The sequence below is a fragment of the Cervus canadensis genome, chromosome 7, assembly GCF_019320065.1.
Source record: "Cervus canadensis isolate Bull #8, Minnesota chromosome 7, ASM1932006v1, whole genome shotgun sequence".
Classification (NCBI taxonomy): domain Eukaryota; kingdom Metazoa; phylum Chordata; class Mammalia; order Artiodactyla; family Cervidae; genus Cervus; species Cervus canadensis.
Window position 1 is genome coordinate 59,648,360 of NC_057392.1, and position 22,002 is coordinate 59,670,361.

Consider the following 22,002-nt stretch of genomic DNA (forward strand, 5'->3'; position numbering starts at 1 on the left):
CGACTTCTTGTGAATACACACAGAGACAGACAGTGGTCTACCACTGAGTTTTGACTCCTACTCATTCCTCATGAGTGAGGGATTGGTTTTCTCTCAGCTGGGAAGAGTCTCTGGGTTTATACAGAAGTAGATTCAAGATCTTAGAGAAAAATGGAGACCCAGCTTATGAGAGAAGGAAGCAGGTACTGACACAGATCCACCACCTCTTGTGGAAAATAATCTTAGATGCTCTTAACTGGGCTGGGGAACAGGCCCCATCCCCCACCCCATTCCTTGCAAACACTTAAGGCAGAACCGAAAGTGCCTGCTTTCACCGGAGGGCCACTTGTGGTTTCCCGCCCACTCAGTGCATCTCTTGGGAGGGCCTTTCAGTTGCTTCTCATAACACAAGTGACTTTGGTTTCTCTGCCACAACTGAGTGAAGGGCAGAAGGAGCCTGCCCTGGCATCAGCCTCCCACCATTCAGAAGACCCAGCCGTGCTGAGCCTAGCCTCTGTTGGCAAGGCTCTAGTGCTCCCCAGTCATGTCCTGGCAGATCCCTGCAGTGGTGGTGCTCTTCGTGTCTCTGGCTGGTGAGTGACACACCTGACCTTCCGTGGTGACCCCACCGTATCTGGTCCTATTAAATGTAAATTCATTCTAGTGCCGGTGACCAACATGGGACAGGGCAGACTGGAAATAGCTGTAGTGACTTCAGTTATTGTGGGTATTTGATTTGGGACTGTCTTTTTATTGCTCTACATGGGGAGCACACTTCATTGTTTCCCAAAGGGGACAGGCTTCCACTGTTTGGATTGTTTTCCATGAGTCAGGCAGAGTAGGTATCAACCCGGGAAGCAGAGACACTGCCTGTGGTTCCCAAATAGATTCTAGGCACCTGATTAGGGAGAGTTTGTAGAAATCACTCCCATTTAAGAGGTAAAGAACTGAGCCAGGACTTAAAAATGGGGCTTTTGCCACACACTCTGGGGAAAGTATGTAAAACTTTGTTTTTCTGCTTTTCTCAAATGAAGTGCTACATTTATATTATGTAACACTAAGTTGTGAAGATGAATGAGATGTGGCTGACAAACTGCACCATCTCAGAAGGATGTAAGCCAGGGCATCAAAGATTTATTTTTCAATTGTAAGGATTTCAGGTCAGAGAGACTGTCTAGGAAGCTAAGCTTTTAATGATCCTTTTATGTCCCTATCCCCTGCTTTCACCAGGAGCGTTTTCTCCCTAGGACACAGGGTCCTCTTATGTACTTTGTAAAGCTTGCTTGTTGATTCACAATCCCTTATACTACCACTGACTTGAATGTGTAAGGGAACTAGCTTTGTCCACACGGCCCCATTTAACGTGCTCAAATGAGGGACACACCTGCCCTGGAGTGTAACACAATTCATCATGAAAGTTGGGTGAAGAGTCAGGCCAGCTGCCCTAATCCAGGCTGTTTTCCTTCATGCTGCACTTTCAGAATTAGAGTTTCACATTCTTTGGGAGGCAAAAATGGAAAGTCATTATTATGATTAACAGAGCAAACTAATAAAAAACCATAAGTTCTCAGTGTAGTAGGAGCCCTCAGTGAGCTATGTGTGGGCAAAATTTCAATGACTGGCAGGTGACTGGGGGATTCAAGAATGCAATGAGTGTGTGATAAATGCCCAGGCAGGTGGAGGGGAAATGCCCACATTGCCCTTTCCTCTCTGAGCTGCACATTCTTAGAGGTGAACACAGGCACTCAGCTAACAAATCGGGATCCATGTTCTACACTTATGCACTATACTCCTACATGCGTATATTCAAGAAATACTCGCTAAATTGGGTATGAGCAAAAAGCATTAGACATTTTGCTTGGAGAGGCATAGCTTTTAAGTAAGTTTACTGGGTAATCTTTTTCCAGTCACTTTGCTTCCCTGATCTCAAATTCTTCCCCTGAATAAACAAGGGGATTTAAGTTGGTATCAATCAAATTTAGATTCAGTTGCACACAAGAGACCAGCTCCAAATAGTGAATTAAACAAGATAAATGTTTGTTTCCCTCTTAAGTGAAAATGAGTCAAGAGGAAGTCAGAGCAGATGTGTGGGGACTCATTCTCATGGACCCACCACCCTATGTATGACCTCCACCTGCGAGGCTTCCTAACAGCTCTTGTTGTCTGCAGAGCTCTAGCCATCCCATACAACCTGCAGGCTGATTGAAGGAGGAAAGAGGAAGGCAACAGAGAGGCCCCATGGGGGACTGAGCTCCCTTCGAGCAGCCTTCCCAGAAGGTCCATATGACCCTACCTCTTCTACTGCTTTGCTCTGAACTCAGTCACATTCCTATCCTTCCCATCTGGAAAGAGGCTTGGAGATGAATTCCAAGCAGTAAGCACTCAGCTTCAACTCATGGTTCTATTTACGAAGGAAAAAGGAGAGACTGAATTTGGGGGAGTCAGCCAGCCGTCTCCAACACAGGGCTGGAACCCCTTCTGTTCAAAGGTTCTCTTTGAGTCTCAAGTCCCCCAGAAAGTCCCCCCAAGAGACAGGATTTGCATCCTTTTGCTAAATACTCTAAGATTAAACTGTGAAACTGTGAGCAGACTCTTGCCAAGGGCTGACCCTGCTGCCCTACACATCCAGAAACAGTCTTCCTGCCTCATGCAGCTGGGACTGCTTCTGCTGCCCAGGGAGGTGCCAGAGAAAGTGCTCGGGCGTTATACCCAGTTCCCTGTCCCTGGATATGGCCCCTGGGGCTCCATTTACTCTCCAGCTGTGTTCCTTACAGCTGTGCAAAGTGTAGCCTCCAAAACCCACCAGGCCCACTCCCTGCTGGCCTTCCACCTCTCCCTCCTCCCCAAACCTTCCCACGTTTCCTTCATGTTGACTCCCTTGCTGCTCTGCAGACATGCCAGGCTCTGAGGCCCCTGTGTCTGCACAAACTCTTCCTCTTGCCTGTAGGACGCCATCTGCTCTCTTGTCTGCCTGAGGAATTTCTTCTGTTAGATTCCCCACCCCACCCCATAGCACTCGGAGGGCCTGCTTCGATAATAACCCCTGTCACACTGAGGTGTGTAGTCCATTTTTGGATCTGCCTCACAAGGTTTTGAGCCCCTAAAAATACAGACCTGCCTCCAGTGCCTGGCCAGGAGCTTGGCTCAGTGACGTCTCCCGTGTATCCACTGAATTGGGTGTGGCAGGAAAACCAAACTAAGGCTCTCTAGGAAGCCCCAACTGTCTGGGAAATACCTAGAGAAGTAGTACTTGTGTGGTCACTGGCTGTCCCAGGGCCTCGTTGATGGATTATCTCTCAGATCCTCATGTGAGCTATAGGGAAATCCAAACCTTCTCACACCGCTTGCTGCATTGCAGCTCACCATCTAGAGGGGTGAAGACTCTAGGGTATTCATTTTCTGAGTCTCTTGAATCCTGGAGAGGAGATGCTCAGGTTCTGGGAGTGAGAGTCTGACAAATCAATGTGCAGATTTCTGGTTGTGTTCTTTTGAGCAGGAGGAGGGCTGAGAGATTCTGAGTTATGCCCTGCCCTTGCTTCTGCCTACTTCCCTCTTTGTGGGTCTCAGTGAACTTAACTAAACCTCTAGGGGTCAAAGATCCCATTTAAAAACTATGACCCAATTTTGACAAAGATTGGGCATATATGTGTGGTCATAAACATAGATTTTATAAGACAGAGTATTTTTCAGAGTATTATTTCCTTGAGTACCTAACAAACTTATGAAGTTTCTTGGACATATTTCAATGCACAGCAGAGCTACCCCTGTCAAATTTCCGTCTAATCATCAGCCCATCTTTTATACCTCACACTCCTACGAGGAGAGGAGGAGAGGGGCTAGATTGGAGAAGGAGAATATAAGAACAATATTTCCCAGAGTTGTTTAACTGTAACACACTCTGTCACTTTTGGTCCTGTCACCTACCAGCCCCAGGCATCTGTTCACCACAAAGTCATGTATCATACTGAGACGCCATCACTTCCGGGCACCTCACAAAGATTTCCTGTACACCAAGTACAGTTGACAGGGTCCCGTGAGTGTTCTTATCCTGTTTGGGGTGCTCTGCATTCATGAATAGCCAGTGTGTTTTTTCCCTTTATTTGAGTTCATTCACTACTGAGAGAGGAGTTCTAATTGCATTATCAGGAAGGTTCCCCCTTTGAAAGCATGTGCTACTCAGTTGAGGAAATTCTACTCAGTTGAAAAGATTTACTTTCGCTTATAAGCATAAGGTAAACACAGCGGGGTTTTATCAAGGACCTAATCATCCAGGAGAGCAAAAGTCAGGTGGTTCTCAGTCTCCCAGAGTTCTCTGGAGCAATCTTTGCTTTTTACTACAGATATTCCTAGACACCATGTCTGGGAATGAATTCTATTTCTCCATCATAATACTATGATCCTAATGGGATTCCTATTGGGTTCTTGACCCAGGAAACAGCAACTCAGGTTTAGCCCAAGTGAATTGTGAAGATAAATCTTCAACAACTGTTAACCTTCATAACAATCTTGAATGGAGAAACCTTCCCCAGCTTCTACAATATGGGCATAAAGGCTCCACATGGAGTGATTTTACAAAGATTTGCAAAGTAAACCTACAACCCAGAAAATCAATTGATATAACTCTCAAATATTATACATTTCAGTTGTCCAAGTAAACATTTTAGAAACAGAAAAGACTCTTTAGTAATAGTCTCAAGTAATTTAATGTCATTAATAATGTCTTATACAAACCAGCTGTGCAGAAATAATTGATAAGTGTTAGTACTGGACTTACAGTTAGCCTTTTCTTCTGGAAAATGATCACTGTTTTAGCATGTGGGCCTTTGAAAGCCTCACTGAGGACCACCATGATGAAAGTTCGGTGAACTGGGGTCACTGAAGGGGCACCCTACTCTTTTTCTCTCCTCTGATTTTGTCTCTTCTCTCACTGTTCTTCCCAGGGATACACACTACCTCCACCCAACCACAGATCCAAGGGCAGGCTTTGCTTCAGACAGGGGCTTGGGTCTAAAGCTCCAAAATTTACTAGTTGAACAATTATGGTCAAGTTAATAGAATTTTCTAAAACTGAATTTCCTTATCTGAAAAACAGAGAAAGATTAGTACCTGTGAAAGGGTTTTTGAGAAGAGTTGATGAAAGATAACCCTTGATCTGAGGTCTGCCATGTAGTAAGTGTTCAGTAACTTGAAATTTTATTGCTGTTATTATGGGGAAAGTACCCAGTTAGAAATATATTGGATGAAAAAGAGAAAGAGTAAAGGAGTCTGTGGATTATTTTGATTAGATATGAAATTCAGGACTCTATAAACACCAGCATAGAACATTCTTTCCATTTTCCCCGTGTTTTTCCAAGTCACTGCCTGACACTGGGCAGCTCCCGCTCCAATGAGTGAAAATACAATGGTAAACACCATGAAACCATAGCACTGAACAGCACCATCTCTCAGCGCACCTGATCATAAGCTATCCTGAGATATCATCGCACTTGTCCACTTTCAGGTTTGCTCTGTGCCTGAAGGAGACAAGGATAGAACTTTTCTGGTTGAAAAAGAGCCAGAGGCCTTTGGCCCTGAAGGGTGACCTGGGAGAGAACCTATGACAATAAAACACATTCTAGGTCTGCTTAATAGTTCAGAAAGGCTTTTACTCAAACCACCTTGTTTGAGCCTTCTAATAATCATAGGAGGAGGGTGATCCAGTGGTTAAGAGTCCACTTTGCAATGCAGGGGATGTGATTTTGATCCCTGGTTGGGAAACCAAGATGGGGTGCCACAACCAAGGCCAGAAGCAGCCAAATAAATATATGAATAATCGTTGGAGGTCTACAGTGTTATAACCACCACTTACACATTCAGTTATTTATTCATTCATTCTGTAACCACTGAATACCTTCAATGTACAAGCCCTGGTGGTGGGAAAAAAAAACCCCACAGCTCCCACCTTGAGGTTGCCTTTAATCTAGTGGGAGAGATGCACAATCTATAAACATATCATCAGGGCTGGTACACACTGTCTGGTCAGGCTTATTGTTAAATATTTGAATGCCATCCCCTTATATCATTACAAGTTGTGATTAGTGCAGTGAGGGCAGTGAAAATAACACTATGATGGAGAATTATGGGAACAGGGAGCTGTTCTCTGTGGGGAGGGCAGGGAAAACTCTTTAAGGAGCCGACATTTAAGCCAAACTGTGAAGGACACACACACCAGATATATCAGCGCCTTTATGGGTTAATTTAATTTCTTAGCTGGAAAAGACTGGGCCACTCTAAAGGTTAAGTAAGGGAATGATAGAAATTGGGCTACAATTAGAAAACTGATGGCAAAATAAAAAATGGAAGGGAACTGAATCTCTTGTCATTGGAGGCAATTATGCATAGATCGGCTGAACACATGACAAAATATCCAACAGTAAAATTCACACATTAGATTAGGGTTTGTATTAGATAATCTTTAAGGTCCCTTTCAAGCCTGGGATTATATGATTCTATGAAAACTGTACAAGTCTGTGCAAATCTTTATTCCTGTTATTCAAGCTGCCCCAGCTCTGTCAGATCATCCCAGCAATATCCTACCCAGGAACACACTCTGCCCAGGAACTGTCCGGATTCATGTCTGAAGATGGAAGATGAAGCAACATTGACACTTAGATATCTAGCTGAGCATGCTCTCTGGGCTGTTAGTACCACACCCTGTACACACAAAAGGAAAGAATATCTCCAGTATGATCATGGATGACAGTCTTGTGTAACCCAATGAAGCTATGAGCCATGCCATACAGAGCCACCCAAGATGGAAGGGTCATGGTGGAAAGTTCTGACAAAACGTGATCCATTGGAGAAGGGAATGGCAAACCACTTCAATATCCTTGCTTCAAAGACCCCAGTATGATCACAACCCTGTGAAAACATGGGTGCAACCAAAATGTTAAAATTGTGACCTCATAGAAGAATTTTGAGTGATCTTCACTTCACCATTCTATCCTCATAAATTTTCCCCATATCTAAAAAGTGCATGTTAATTTTAATGAAACATTAAAGTGGGAGTGGGGAGGGACTAGCAAATGTGAGCTATTAGTTGGTATATTAACATTTTTTTTCTAATTTGCAGCGATTTGGTATTATGACAGTCATAGGAAAGCAAAAGTGTTTCCAGAAATCACAGGTTACTCTTTACCTACAACAGAACAGGCCACAGTAAAACCTTCTCTCCTCCAACCAACTAACCACGTGCCTCACAAAACTGCAGCAGCAAGATTGACAGATGGTCATGTCACCTCTCAGACAGTTGCCAAAACATCCAACTCTGAGACCCTAACCACAAACACAACCATAGAAGTTCTAGCAACAACTTCCCCAGTAACTACAAAGAGTATCCTACCAACCAGTCCAACAACCCACACCCTAGTCACAACCCTGGCCACATCCAATAAGTCACACGTGACTTTTCCAGTCACCGAGGCTAAAGTTGGCCTCAGTGTAGGTCCCAGTTCACCACCAGCCACTGTCAACTCAACAGCTCACACCACTAGAAACAGGCCATCGACTGCCAGCCACACAACAGGGAAAACCACCCAACTCAGTAACCAGACCACCCTTCCAGCGACTTTGTCCACCTTGCCACACAACATCACAACCAGTCAGAAACCTACTCAACCCACCCACACCCCAGGGCCAACCACAGCCGCACACAACACCACCCAAACGGCCTCGCCTGCCACCATCGCTCCCAGGCCCACCCTTGCACCACAGCCATTGTCACCCAAGACGGGAATTTATCAAGTTCTCAATGGAAGCAAGCTGTGTATCAAAGCAGAGATGGGGATACAGCTGACGGTTCAAGACTCCGTGTCGGTAAGTCGGGGCCATAGGACCATAACAACAGCTTCAAAAAGTTTGAGTGAGAGTGCCTTGCTAAAAATGAACATTCCCCTGCATCCTGTATCTTGTAATGAAACAGATACTTGCGAGTTCCTCTTTCTCCAAGGTCCTCTATTAAGAGAACCCGTTTTAGAATACCTATAAAAATAGACACTGATAATGACTGTATGAACAAAGGAAAGCACACACCAAAATTTTAAATATGCACATTCCTCACTTTTAGCCATCATGGGCAGAGTGTGGGGTATGTCCAGCATTGACCACAGCCGGGCCCTGTCCCTCTGGATGACTTCCAAGCCTCAACAACTTTCCTGTGAAATGATAGGTTTGCATTCAATGGTTGTTCCAACCACCTGTGACATTAATATGAAAAATGCAGATTAATGAGAAGATTGGTTGGAGGGGTTGGGGGTGGGGGGCTAAGATTATTTGATTTACTGAAAGAATCACTATAAAAATCCTTCCTATTTTGCTTCATTTTTGTGATTGCAAGTAAAACCTCCACATTCGGGTTTTTATTTGAAACAGAAGTTAATTAGACAGCAAAACCTTTCCTGTAGTGCCCAGCATGTTTGATTGAACAAAAACTAAATTTCACACAGTTTATCAAGAATATAGCTGCCACGAATTATCTCTCAAGGAACTCCTCACTGTGAGAGCACTCGTTCATTTAAAAAAATTTTAACATAGAACGGAATTTTGGACTCTATGGGAGAAGGGGAGGGTGGGATGATCTGAGAGAACAGTATCAAAACATGTATATTATCAAGTGTGAAACAGATCACCAGTCCAGGTTGGATGCATGAGACAAGGGCTTGGGGCTGGTGAACTGGGATGACCCAGAGGGATGGGATGGGGAGGGAGGTGGGAGGGGGGTTCAGGATGGGGAACACATGTAAATCCATGGCTGATTCATGTCAATGTATGGCAAAAACCACCACAATATTGTAAAGTAATTAGCCTCCAACTAATAAAAATAATTGGGGGGAAAAATCTTAACAGATTGTAAATGAGAGGTGTCTTCCACAGACTTTGAAATTACCCAGTGAACACCGACTAGTCTCGAGTCTCAGACTCCTTTCTAGCCTGTGTTTCTGGTCTCCCAACTAAAGTGTTCTCTTCATTGAGGCCATCTATTTTATTTGGTTTAGGTCTTTTCACCTCAGAAATACTTCAACATCGACCCCAATGCAACTCAAGCCTCTGGAAACTGTGGCTCCCGAAAATCCAACCTCCTTTTGAATTTCCAAGGTGGCTTTGTGAATCTCACATTTACCAAGGTGAGGCTGAGCTCCTTACACGAACAGGCTCTAACATTGCTTTCCCTGCCCACCCCCAGCCCCACCAGGGCCAGTGGTGCAATCCCACACTTCACTTTAAATTCCAGAGGAAATAGACATCAAAGCCTTTGGAGATGTTGTTCTCTGATAAGAATGAGGGTCATGGAGATGGAGAGGAGGCAAGTGTCGACATCTTCTGTTTGCTCTCTTCCCCCTTCAGCCTCGTCTGTGCAGCCCAAGAAGGGCTTTGATGCCTCTTGGCGGGCACTTGGCCTCGGGGGGAACTTGGCCTCAGGGAACCTGACCACATTGCTCTATGCAAACCACCCAAAGGAGGAAGTTGTACAAACGAACAGACCCACAGAAATTTCCAGTGGGCACAAAAAGCAGTATTAATCTAACACCAAAGTCAAATGTCATAGAAGGCAAAATTCAGGGACTAACCAGGAGCTGGGTTTTCTAGGCCATATCCTGGAAGGGAATAGACAACAGAGTATAGTGGAAGAGCATTGTCATGAGGTCAGAGTCTTGCCTACCAGTTTGACTCTGTTACTGTTCTGCTTTTGACATCAGGCAGGCAACCTAATATGTTTGAGTTTTTTGTTTCATTTTTTTATCATTTGAAAAATGGGAGAAAGGAATTAAAGATCACTCCTGTAAAGAGCTTGATCCAATACATAGAAAGTGGGTGTGCACTAGCTAGTAGCTACGGTTACAGTGACTGAAATGGGCAAATGTCTCGGGGACACAGTGATGGTCAGTCCCCCTCTCAAAGGAGAGACTCTTTCTGATTGCCCCCAAGTGTCTTACAGGCCGAGAGGATCTTAGCAGCTGGGACTTGGTGCAGGCCTCTTTCTTACCTGTCTAACCGACCCTTGAAGTTAGAGGGTCTTGGTTAGCAGATCTTAGAGGGCAATGAGCACAGACTTTGGGATTGGACAAATCAAGATTGACTTCCAGTCATAAAACTTACTAGCTGCATGACCTTGGACTAATTTGGGGCATATTTCCTTGTCCATAAAATGGAACTAGTTATAGCTACTTAGTGGGACCCTTGGGAGAATTAGAAATGGCGTTTGTAAACCAGCCTTAGCTATGCCCCTGGAGAAGGCAAAAAGTCCCAAAGAAAGTAAAAGTTCCCACCAGTCTTAGCCTTCTGGGGAATTTCTGCATTTTGAAAAAAAGTTATTTGGCTGTGTTGGGTCTTAGTTATCGTATGCGGGATCTTTGGTTTCAACCTGCAAACTTCTAGCTGTGGCATGTGGGACCTAGTTCCCCCACCAGGGATGGAACCAGGTCCCCACGCATTGGGAGTGCAAAGTCTTTACCACTGGACCACCAGGGAAGTCCCAGTTTCTGCATTTTAAAAGAGAAGTTGTTTCAGCCAAAGTGGCGGCCACATATCCCAAGATTACAGGGGCTAAGCATAGAGCTTGATGTATGTTTAGTCTTCGTTGCGAAGTAGCTAAAGTAGCGAGAAAGGAAAAATATCTTTTGCCTTGAAATAGGCAATCATTTTTTATTTTCCCACTTTTGGTGAAGACTTCATTTTTCCATTAAATCTGTATAAGAAAAATGTTAGAGTACATGTGAAGGGACAAGCAGCAGCCTCAGTAGTGAGGGGACGGGAAGGATGGGTCAGGAGCTCCAGTCCTCCCCAGAGGGGACAGCCAGAGCTGAGGAGGCTGGTGGCAGGGCTGGCATCTAGCCCTGGGGACTGTCACTGTCTTTTATGGTGAGCGTTCATTCTGGATGGTGAGGTGTCTTGAACGGCCACCACTCTACTGTGCCAGTTAAATATTTTACATACCACCTCTATCCAGTGTTGCCAGTGTTCAAGAGAAGGCAGAAATCCACATCTTTTAATAAAAGCACATGACTTTTAAAGGTAGCAACACATTTTGTAAAAACTGAACACTGTTGACCCAATGAAACACAGTTGTAGGCCCGTGTTTTGGCCTCAGGACCCTGACACTGTGCCTTCTGCCCTAACAGGAGAACTATGTGAAACGCCTTTAGGCAGGAAAGTCTAGATTCTTCTGCAAGAGAAATGCGCTCAACAGTTGAGTCACTTTTCACTTGTTGCTACCCTCTACGCCAGTGCTCCTCAGCAGCAGCAATATTAACACTTGGGTTAATACAGATGAGTCTTTGTGGTGGGGGCTGCCCTGTGCTTTGTGGGTTGTTGAGTAACATCCCTGGCCGACACCTACTAAACGCCATTAGTGACACCCAACCCCAGCTGCAATGATCCAAAATGTCTCCAGACACCAATAAATGTCCCCCAAGGGGCAAAATCACCCCAGATTGAGAACAAGTGTGCCAGAGAAAAAAAGAGCCTTAAAAAAATAGGGATACGTGTTAGTTATATCATTTTTGTTGTTCAGTTGCTCAGTCGTGTCCAACTCTTTGCGACCCCATGGACTGTAGCATGCCAGGCTCCCCTCCCTGTCCTTCAGCATATCCTGGAGTTTGCTCACGCTCATGCCCGTTGAGTCTGTGATGCCATCTAACCATCTTTTCCTCTGTCATCCCCTTCTCTTCCTGCCATCAATCTTTCCCAGCATCAGGGTCTTTCCCAGTGAGTCAGTTCTTCGCATCAGGTGGCCAGAGTCTTGAGCTTCAGCTTCAGCATCAGTCCTTCCACTAAATATTCAGGGTTGATTTCCTTTAGGATGGACTGGTTGGAACTCCTTACAATCCAAGGGACTCTCAAGAGTCTCCTCCAACACCACATTTACAAGCATCAATGCTTTGGTGCTCAGCCTTCTTTACGGTTCAACTCTCACATCCATAAATAGATGTTATAAAGGAGAACCAAGTTGTAGAATGATAAATAGATGCTGATTAGCAAGACTGATTTTTCAGCCAGTTTATCAATAATAAGAATTTACTGAGCACCTACTTTGTCCCCAACACTGAGATAGACATAATGGGAGAAATAAAGGAAATATAGGTAATAGTTTGAGGTTTCAAATTGTATACAACAACTCATAACTTTTAAAATTGAACATTGCCAGCTACAAAAACATAAAGAAAAATGTCCCTCCTATGAGGGAAGTTGTTGATGTTGTTCAGTCAAGACTTTACTTTCTGTATCATTTCTGTGTGACCATGGACAAGTCAACAGCTGTCTCTCTGAGCCTGTTTTCTCAAGATGGGGCTGCTATGAGGATGAATTGGGCTGGTGTATGTGAAAGAGCTGAGCGGGGCATCTGGCCCATGTAGGGTCAGGACAGGTGGTTTTCCTTTCTCATTTCTGTTTCGTTTTTAAAGAACTGAAAACCGTTCCATGTCAATGTCTCATTTGATTAAGGTGACATGCTGAGAGTTGTTCAAACTCTTCAGCTGCAAGATAAATGTTTTTCCTCTCACCCTCTACTACCCACAATTTCCTTCCTGCTCAGGATTGTTTGTTTTAAAAACAACACATCTTTCAGTAACTCTGTGTAGAGTTTTATGTTTCTGTTCTCGGTACTATCCCTTTCTCATCCACCTGGTTGGAAGGGCATTGTGAGCCTTCAGCCCTGACTCTGGGACCCAGAAGAAACCAGGCACCCAGAGGGAGGAGCCCCAGGGTGACACAGTGTTAGCCATTGAGGTGTGGACAAAGCAGAGTGCCCAACCACCTGGTGTTTCCCCAAAGCCTTTCGGGGCATTAGGAGCTGTCTTAGCTTACAGCCTCCTGAGAACTGTTATCAGCATTTATATGCTAACACCCTCAGGGGGCACTGTTCAGAGCTTCCCAAGTTGGTGGCCCACCATTCCTGTCATGCTTTCCTTTGTGGGGTTCCCTCTGCCTGGAATGCCCCTCCCATCCCTAATTCATCCTTTGAGATGAAATATCAATTCATCTTCACTCTAGGAAGTCTCCCCACCTCAATTGCCACCTCCATCCCAGGTAAACTGGGACACTTCCCTCTCTTGGTTTCTGGACCCTCCATATATCCCCTGACCTCCACTAATGCACTTGCCACACATTTTGCCATCTTGAAGGCAAGATTTTTACTTATTCACACTCTTTAGTACTCAGCCCTGACTTTACATATGGTGTGTGCTTATTCTTAGTCACTCAGTCCTGTCCAACTCTTTGCAACCCTTTGGACTGTAGCCCACCAGGCTCCTCTGTCCATGGGATTTTTCAGGCTAGAATACTGGAGTGGATTGCCATTTCCTCCTCCTGGGGATCTTCCCAACCCAGGGATCAAACCTGTGTCTCCTGCGTTGCGAGCAGATTCTTTACCCTCTGAGCCATCAAGGAGGTCCTTATACACAGTATATCTTTACCAAATGTTTGATGAAAGAAGGAGTCAATATGGAGTAAATCTAAACTTCACAGAGAACTTTGAACCAAGGGGTCAAAAAGTAAATTAGCACCTCTGTGTAAACAGCTTCTTTAGTTTTTGTGACATTCAGAGTAGAGATTTCTTTCTTTTTTTTTCTTTTAACTTTTTATTTTATATTGGAGTATAGTTGATTAACAATGTTGTGTTAGTTTCAAGTGTACAGCAAAAACTCAGTACACATACATATATCTATTCTTTTTCAAATTCTTTTCCCATTTAAGTTATTACATAATGAGCAGAATTCCCTCTGCTACACTGTAGATCCTTGTTGGTTATCTGTTTTAAATATAGTAGTGAGTACACGTCAATCCCAAACTCCCTAACTATCCCCCCATCTATCCCCATGGTAACCATACCTTGAGCAAAAGGGGCCTAATTGATGTCCACATCCTGAACATCTGTGACCGTGAAACTCCCATGATACAATTTGCAGAAGTTGAGGAGAGGACCCTGGGCATCACAGACATTGGCATGCTGCCTTCCTGGGCAGGCTTGACAGACTGGCTTTCTCTGGACCCTGTCCTTTGCTAAGGAGGATGTTTAAGTTCCTTGAGCTAAAATCTTTCTGATGAGATATTGCAGAGTTCTCTTTTTGATGAGATATTGCAGAGACACTGACAGTGAGGAGCCACATTGTCAGCAGCCATTGGTTGAGTAGTGAGATGGTTCTTTAGAAAATGGTTCATTCAAATGGACATGCTGTAAGTGCTAAAGTACCATATTTGGATCTTAGGAGTCCTTGACCCCCTTTTATCAATGCTGATAGGTACACACAGGCTTTTTACTTTGTCTTCAAGAATCTGTCATGGTAGATATTTGTCATTCTTCAGCCTCAACCCCAAATGAGAAACCATCTGGCAGAGACTAACCTGATGGGTGACAAAGGAGAAAGCAGACGTTATAAATTGAATAATGTGTGGCATGTAATTTCCCTTGGGCTTTGGGTTAGCACCTGCTTGAAGCTCTCAACCTACCCTGCACCCCCACTGCTCTTCTCTGTATCCACCCCGTTCCCATCACTGAGAGCTGAAGTTTCACCCAGGTTCTTTAATCCATAGGGCTAACTAAGCTTAGCTCACTGGCTTGTTCTCTCTTTCTGTTGGTGGTGGATCTGAGCTCTAGGATATAGATAAAAATTATCCTTTGACCTCAGCAAGAGAGGTTTACTGGGAAGGGAAAATCTTTTTGTTAACAATGCTAGTTAAAATTTGAATGGAGACTTTATGATCAGTTTTTTACATGATTCCTTCATTTAATCTTCACATCAACCTAAGATGTGATGATTACTATTGCCCATTACTATTGTCCCCTTTCTTCTACTGAGTAAGTAAAAAATTAAATATTTGGAATGTTCACAAAGATTCAACAACTCAAACTAGGTTACATGAGAACAAAGACATATTTTAAAATAATATTTAAAAATTCTTAGCAACACTTTATTCTCCCAAATAGGAGATTCATCGCTCAAACATTTCATAACCAACTAATGTATTCAGCAACCTTGTATTTTACTGATGGTGTAACTCAGGAGTCAACAAACTATGCCCCTCCCTCCAACCAAATCCAGCCCACAACTGAAAAAATGTACAGTCCACAAGCTAAGAATGGCTTTTACATTTTTTATGGTTGGGGGGAAAAATGAAAATTCTATGACACATGGAAATCATATAAGATTCAAATTTTCAGTGTCCATAAATGAAGTTTATTTTTGGAATATGGCCACACTTATTTGAGTATATGTCATCTACAGCTGCCTTTGTGCTAGAATGGTAGAGTTGAGTGGCTGCTACAGAGAACCACAAAGCCTAAAATATTTACCATATGGCTCTTTACAGCAGAAAAAAGACAACTTTTCAACCCCTCTTACAGAATAAGCTTCAGTCCTGTTGCTATTCAAATTAGGCCAAATGCTGAATTTTCAAAAGAAATGCTTTGCTCCAGTTTAAATGAAAGACAATTCTATTTTCTTTAACACCACTCCACAGAAAAAGTGGGCACCATGATCTAAATAAGACTTATTCAATATCGGCAGCATACATTATATAAAACTTGAAATCTCAAGGAAACGAAACATTCCTCTGATCTTTTGTTTATATAAATTTGCCGTACACATGCTGTTCCTTCACCATGAAGATAGACAGCAGCTTTGTTAACATTTGTCTAATTTTGACTCAGTCAAAACAGAAGGATATAGGCTTGGGGCTCTGTCCTGTTACATCATGGGATGAACTTGCAGTGAGTGTGGGCACTGCCATCTGCTCTGGAGGGCCTCACCATGGGCGCTAGCCCCATAAAGCCCCAGTTCTTCTGGAGCAGGAACAACCGTTCCCATCAGGGCATGCAGTGGGGAGGGCCCATGCTTGCTTTAATGCTTCACCTCCCTTCTTGGAATTCTTAATGATTTTTTAAAATTTTATTTATTCATTTACTAGCTGTGCTAGGTTTTCATTGCTGTACCAGGGCTTTCTCTAGTTTTGGCAAGCAGGGTTTACCCTCTAGTTGTGGTGCTCGGGCTTCTCGTTGCGGTGACCTTGCTTGTTGTGGAGCACAGGCTTTAGAGTGCTCGGGCCTCAGTAGCTGTGATGCCTGGGCTCAGTAATTGCGACTCATGAGCTCAGTAGCTGTGGCTCGAAGTCTCCAGCATGTGGGCTTAGTAGCTGTGTTGCATGGGCTTAGTTGCCCTGCAGTATGTGGGATCATCCTGGACCAGGGATTGAACCCACGTCCCCTGCATTGCAAGGTGGATTCTTAACCACTGGACCACCAGGAGAGTCCTTTAATGATTTTTAATCTTGCATTTTTATTTTGAACTAGACCCACAAATTATATGGGCTTTCCAAATGGCTCAGTGGTAAAGAATCTGCCTGACAATGCAGGAGACGCCGGAGATGCAAGTACGATCTCTGGGTCATGAAGATCCTCTGGAAGAGGAAATGGGAACCTGCCCCAGTATTGCCTGGAAAATCCCATGAGCAGAGGAGCCTGGTAGACTTTAATCCATGGGGTCAAAAAGAGTCAGACACTGAGCAACTGAGTGTGCATGCATAAATTATATAGCCAGTCTTGCTTCCTATAGATGATTATGTACAGGCAACTACATTACAGGGAATGTGAAAGGAAATTCTTACACAACATTTTTTTTTCTCTGTAACCCCATATCCTGTAAGGGAAAATGTTGAGCAAGATCCCATAGACAAGATCTTCCTTTGACTCACCTACACTGTGAATCAGAGGTAGATTCCTGCCTCTTCTAAGCCTCTTTGTTCTCAGTTGTAAAATGGGATAAGAACACTTATGCTGCCTCGAGGGGTTGTTATAAGGATCCAAGAAAGCAAAAAATGCACTTAGGAAACTGTAAAACCTTTAAAGAAATGCAAAGCCCCCTTTCTTTACAACAAGGATAGATCTAGGAGCTGCCACAGGAGAGACTCCAGGAGGTCTCCCAGGGAGCTCAGACTGACACCACCACTGTTCTGCTACTCCTTAGATCAGTCTCTTGCTACAGCCCAATTTCCAAAAACATCACTGCCCTGCTTAAAACCCTTCAATGAATTATTTCTGTCCTTAGGTTGGGGCAGAGATCTTATAACAGTGACCATGGCCCTGATGTAGTACTAGACTCTCTTTGGCTAGAAGAGACCCCAAATAAAAGAATAATCTGGGGCTTCCCTAGTGATCCAGTGGTTAGGACTCTGCTCTTTCACTGCTGAAGGCCTGGATTCAATCTCTGGTCAGGGAACTAAGATCCCAGAAGCCACACAGTGTGGCCAAGAGGGAGAAAAAAAAATTGATAACCTGAATAAACTATATCTGAAAGCAACTCAAGAAGGGCCTGGATCACAGTTGTTTTTCTCTAAAACAAATGGATGATCCAAGCACATGGTCCAACTTCCCTTTGAGACCCAAGACTGAGCATCTTGAATGAATCATCTAGGTCTTATTCTTCTCCTAGGACCTAGAGCACTGCCTGGTCTGGGGTGGATATAAGAAAAGTTAAAGGCTAGTCAGGCAGCTTGGGGTCATATCTTCCCTGCCACCTATTTTTAGAGTTGTGACCTTGGGCAAGTCACTGAGCCTTCATCTCTTCTCCTAGTTGTTGTGAGGGTTAAATAAGGTGTAAGGCAGAGGTGACTCCCACACGAGGTCGAAGTGCCGGGCACGAGGTGAGAAGCCAGCATGTGGAGGTGCTTCAGTGAACCAGAGTTCAGTGCATTAATAGCAGTGACCTTACTGGGACAATTTATACTCTGGAGCCCTTGGTGTGTATGGAATCATCATTTTCATCCACAAATAATATGCAAATAAACTAGTTGTGGTCAAGATTATTATTGTCAAATTCCTTTGATGGCTACTAAAAGTAATTCTGTTTCAGATTCTCATTTTGGTTGCTTTACCATTTTTGGCAACTCTTGTGGATGGTTTTCTAATGAATGTTTAAAAGTGGTAACAGCATAAATAGCCTACTTTAAAAAAATAAAAACTCCTTTTCCAATGAAACTTTTCATATCTCAATTCAATTCCTTTTGACATTTCATACTCTGAATCTCTCGGGAAGTTATAGGGCTGTTCTGTAGGGGTTTTTTTGGTTTGTTTTGTTTTTCTTAAAAGACAATCTCTGGATAAAATGCTTTCTAATTCTGAACACAACAGCCTGAGGTCCTCTTCTAGGGAGTAGTCAGTAATCTCAAGGTTAGCCATTTCTTTCCAGAATCCTTCATGTTTCCATCTAACCACTTGGAGATATGAACCCATTAATCTGTTTAAAGTAACTGGTAACCTATCCAGGAAAATCCACACACATACACTATTTTGCATACACTATTTTTGCCAGGGGATTTATGGACCCCATCAAATCCACCCACAGTAGCCTTAAGGATGAGTGGTCTCAGTCTAAATCCCTACCCCAAGATACTAATTACTAATAACAGCTTAATGTTTGCTCCTCACCCCACAACCCACTCACCTTCCGTATATATTTGCATTTTACCTGGGAAAAACCTGGCCCAGCTGAAGGGACTCAGATTTTACCAGTGGAATTTGAATTTCAGGCTCTAGCAACAAGCATGATGTAGAGAAATTTTCAGCTGGGGCAAGCCATTACTTATTATTTATTTACTGTGTGATGCATTTACTTTTTTGGAAGTTTTCAAGCACAATTATGGTTCCATTACAACATACCCCCAAACTCTCATATCAATGATTTAATACCTGGAATCCTGCCTAACCAGTCTGTAAACTAGGATTAAACATAAAAACAGAGATTACCCAAAGATTGACACGTTACTGTTTTACAGGATGAAAATTCATACTATATCAGTGAGGTGGAAGCCTATTTGACTGTCTCAAATCCAGGTAAGTAGTTGGAGAGGCCTGTTCCACCAGCGATGATGCTATGTTTTTGGTTAGTTCATTTTTCATCTCACTAATCTGTGATGCTGCATTTGAGAAACAGGCAGAGATACAATAACACAGTAGTTAAGATAACAAACTCTAGAATTGGACAGCTTGAGTCCAAACACCATTTATTAGCTCTTTGGTTTTGGTCAAATGTTTTCACCTCTATTTCCTCATCTGTAAATGGTGACAGTAGTACCTATCTTGGGAAATTAGTATGGGAATTAAACAGGAAAATGCACATCAGGTACTTGCACAGTGCCAGACCCAGTGAGCTGACTGACCCTCACTGGGTGATGTGATCTCAGACACAGGTGAATGCACCTGCAGTGGCAGGACAGGAGGGAACTTCCAGGCTGCTTCACTAACAGCCTGTGGGTGAATTCACTGAGGTTCATAGTCTGGTCCTCAGTCCCAGAAGCCCTTAGCACACCCTTAGCAGCTGTCTCTTCAAGGAACCTGGTGTTAAACCAAGGTTATAAACTGATGTATAAAATCAGAATGCTAATCTGTTCATTTATCATGCTATTGTTTCTTATTGTAACTGCAAGGGGACCAGAGAGTTAGGTCCTCTTGGTCAATGAACTTTCTCCCATTTGGGAAACCAAGTATATTCAGAAAGGTACCTTGTGGAGGTGGAATTAGAACATGTGGAGTTATTATATGATTTAAATGTTTAACCCCATGTGCCTTAAGCATTCACCTCCTTGAAAAGGGTGTAACCCGCATGAGACAGCACCAGTCTTTGAGTAGGTCCCTCTCTCCATCAGCACTCAGATGGCTGGAGATGAGCCTCTCCCTTTTCATGCGTCCCTGAATGATGCAACAACCCCTCCCAATGATGGACCTAGTCCTTCCTTTTGCTCTATTAATGCATTCAGTGTGATGATATGCAAATATTCAACTCAGTAACTTTGCATGTCTCCACTCTCATTAATTATTAGTAAAGAGTTCATGTGATTTTGACTCAGAGAACAATCTTACTTCTTTTATTTCTGAAATTTTTGTGGGCACTTTTTTGTGTGTGTGTGCACCCAAGCATTGACAATTGTCCGCATCAGCTCTGCCCCCAATGATTTAAAATAGCTGAAGAAAAGATTCCCAAAAGTTTTGATTTCAGCGTTATCATATTCAAGTGTAAGTGGGATGACGCTCAAATACTGCAAACAGAGCACCAGGAAAAAGTCCCCAGAGAGCACCTGGGTGAGGTTTCATGATGCGAAGGTGGCAGAACTCCAGAAAACCACATGTAAGAAAGGCCATGTAACGCTTCATGGGCCGCCAAGCAACAGCTGGGGCTCAACAGCTATTTGCCAGGATTCTTGCATGTCTCTATTTCACCGTTGTGTTTTCAGAGAAAGTTTACCAAGGAATGAAACGTGCGATGATGATATTTGAGACTGTGGTCGGGCATTCCTTCAAATGTGTGAGTGAACAGAGCCTCCAGCTCTCAACCCACCTTCAGCTGAAAACAATGAACGTCCAACTTCAAGCCTTTGATTTTGAAGATGACCACTTTGGAAATGGTGAGTTATGTCACAAACACACTTCTGAGAAAGTGATAATTCTAGACAGAAATACACTCAACTGGATCTCCTCTTCTCAAATCCAAGCTGTGCCACCAAACTAGTGCTTCCTCAAAGTTAGTCTTAGTTTTCATGCAACTTCTGTTTTGGGTTTTTACCACGACAGAGGGAAGCAGGTCGTAGCAAGAAGACCAGGGACAGCCCAGGGTAACTTTCCAGAAAAGTCCTTTTCTCCCCACTGGGAAAACAGTGTTACAAGGATTTCTATATATGGGCAGGAATTGAACTTTAGCTTCTAAAACATCTCTCTCATAATATGTCAATGACATATGAGCACCTCTCAACTATCAAAAATTGATTTGGCTAGATATTTAGCTGTAAATTAAATTTCTGTAATGTGAGTCTGAATTTTCTGTAAAGTTGAAGATGTGAGGGCAGAAAACTCCTGATATATTAACACTTGGTGAAAGTATTTAGCAAAGGAAGTAGTAAAGTGTTATTTACTGTGGATCCCCTGATTTCTGTAGGTTTCATCTGAGTCCTACAATTTCTATCTTCATTCCAGACCTTTACCACAGTCCAGATTAAAATCTAAGATTAAATATTAAAATTTGCTAGTAGGTATTGCCCCTACATTGTCATCTTGCCTCAAAATACCCAGTTTGAAAAGTTCTTTCAAAAATTCATTATGAAGTCTTGAAACACCTCTGTGTTTAATCATGTGGTCCTAAAAATAGTGCACACATTTGCTCTTCCTCCCCCTCAGAACCTGTGTATAGAAGGAAGTGAGCAGGTCTGGGAAACCGCTTAGTGGCAGAGGTGAGAAATGAAAACCTTTCAGCAGCACACCTGGCCTGCTATTAGTGCTCACGAGGAGATGTAGAAAGCTATCATCATTTTTTCCTCTCCCTCCCTTGCCCTCTCATATAAATTGTCACAAAACCCTGTCAGTTCTACCGCCAGAATATTTCTCTGGTTCCACCATCCCTACTTCAGCTCAGCTCCTTATTCCCAGGCCTTGTGCCTCAGATTTCACTAAAGATGCTCAAGTGTGAAGTCGTATGTCATCCTGCAAATAATATTTTCTACCAAAGACTAAGAGAAGATGGGGAAAGGAATCAGTTAAAAAATGAAAGTTACCATACAGTATGGTGTTATAAAAGACATAAGTACAAAGAGCTGTGGGAGCGCAGAGGACAGTGTGACACAGCATTGTGGGGAGGAGGTCAGAGAAGCCCTGACCGATGGCTGGCCCTTCACCAGGGGCTCAGAGAACTGGAGAGGAATCCCGCAAGTGTGAACGCTCAGCCTTGTCAAAGAGAATGGTCATCTCAAACAGTGGGCTCCTGCCCCCCCTTCTCAAACCCTTCTCTTTAAACTCTGGGAGCCTGCAAGAGCTCTCTCTGGTGTCAGGAGCCCGGGCCGTCTGGCAGCCCCTTTTAAGAGCCACAGAGTTTAAGTAGAGTACTCTGGGCACATGATTTGGTGCAGATTTTGACGTTGGGAAACAAGGCTCCTGGGCTTACCTTGGCCTGAGACACAGTTCTGATCCTGACCTCTAGCCCTAACCAATATTTCTCAAAGTTGAATCTGCCT

The 22,002-nt window shown here is 43.5% G+C and overlaps 1 protein-coding gene across 2 annotated transcripts in view; it reads left to right on the top strand.

Annotated features, from left to right (window-relative positions):
• The first annotated feature begins 381 nt into the window (after positions 1 to 381).
• The window catches only part of LAMP3 (lysosomal associated membrane protein 3), a 31,987-nt gene continuing 10,366 nt past the window's right edge, over positions 382 to 22,002 (top strand). The window contains exons 1-5 of one of the 2 annotated variants that reach the window (XM_043473619.1): positions 382 to 572; positions 7,091 to 7,833; positions 9,012 to 9,140; positions 18,781 to 18,838; positions 20,236 to 20,406. In XM_043473619.1, coding sequence (XP_043329554.1) covers positions 524 to 572; positions 7,091 to 7,833; positions 9,012 to 9,140; positions 18,781 to 18,838; positions 20,236 to 20,406 — 1,150 coding nt within the window. In that variant the 5' untranslated portion in view covers positions 382 to 523. The remainder of the gene's footprint in view (positions 573 to 7,090; positions 7,834 to 9,011; positions 9,141 to 18,780; positions 18,839 to 20,235; positions 20,407 to 22,002) is intronic. The other variant, XM_043473620.1, reaches the window with a different exon arrangement.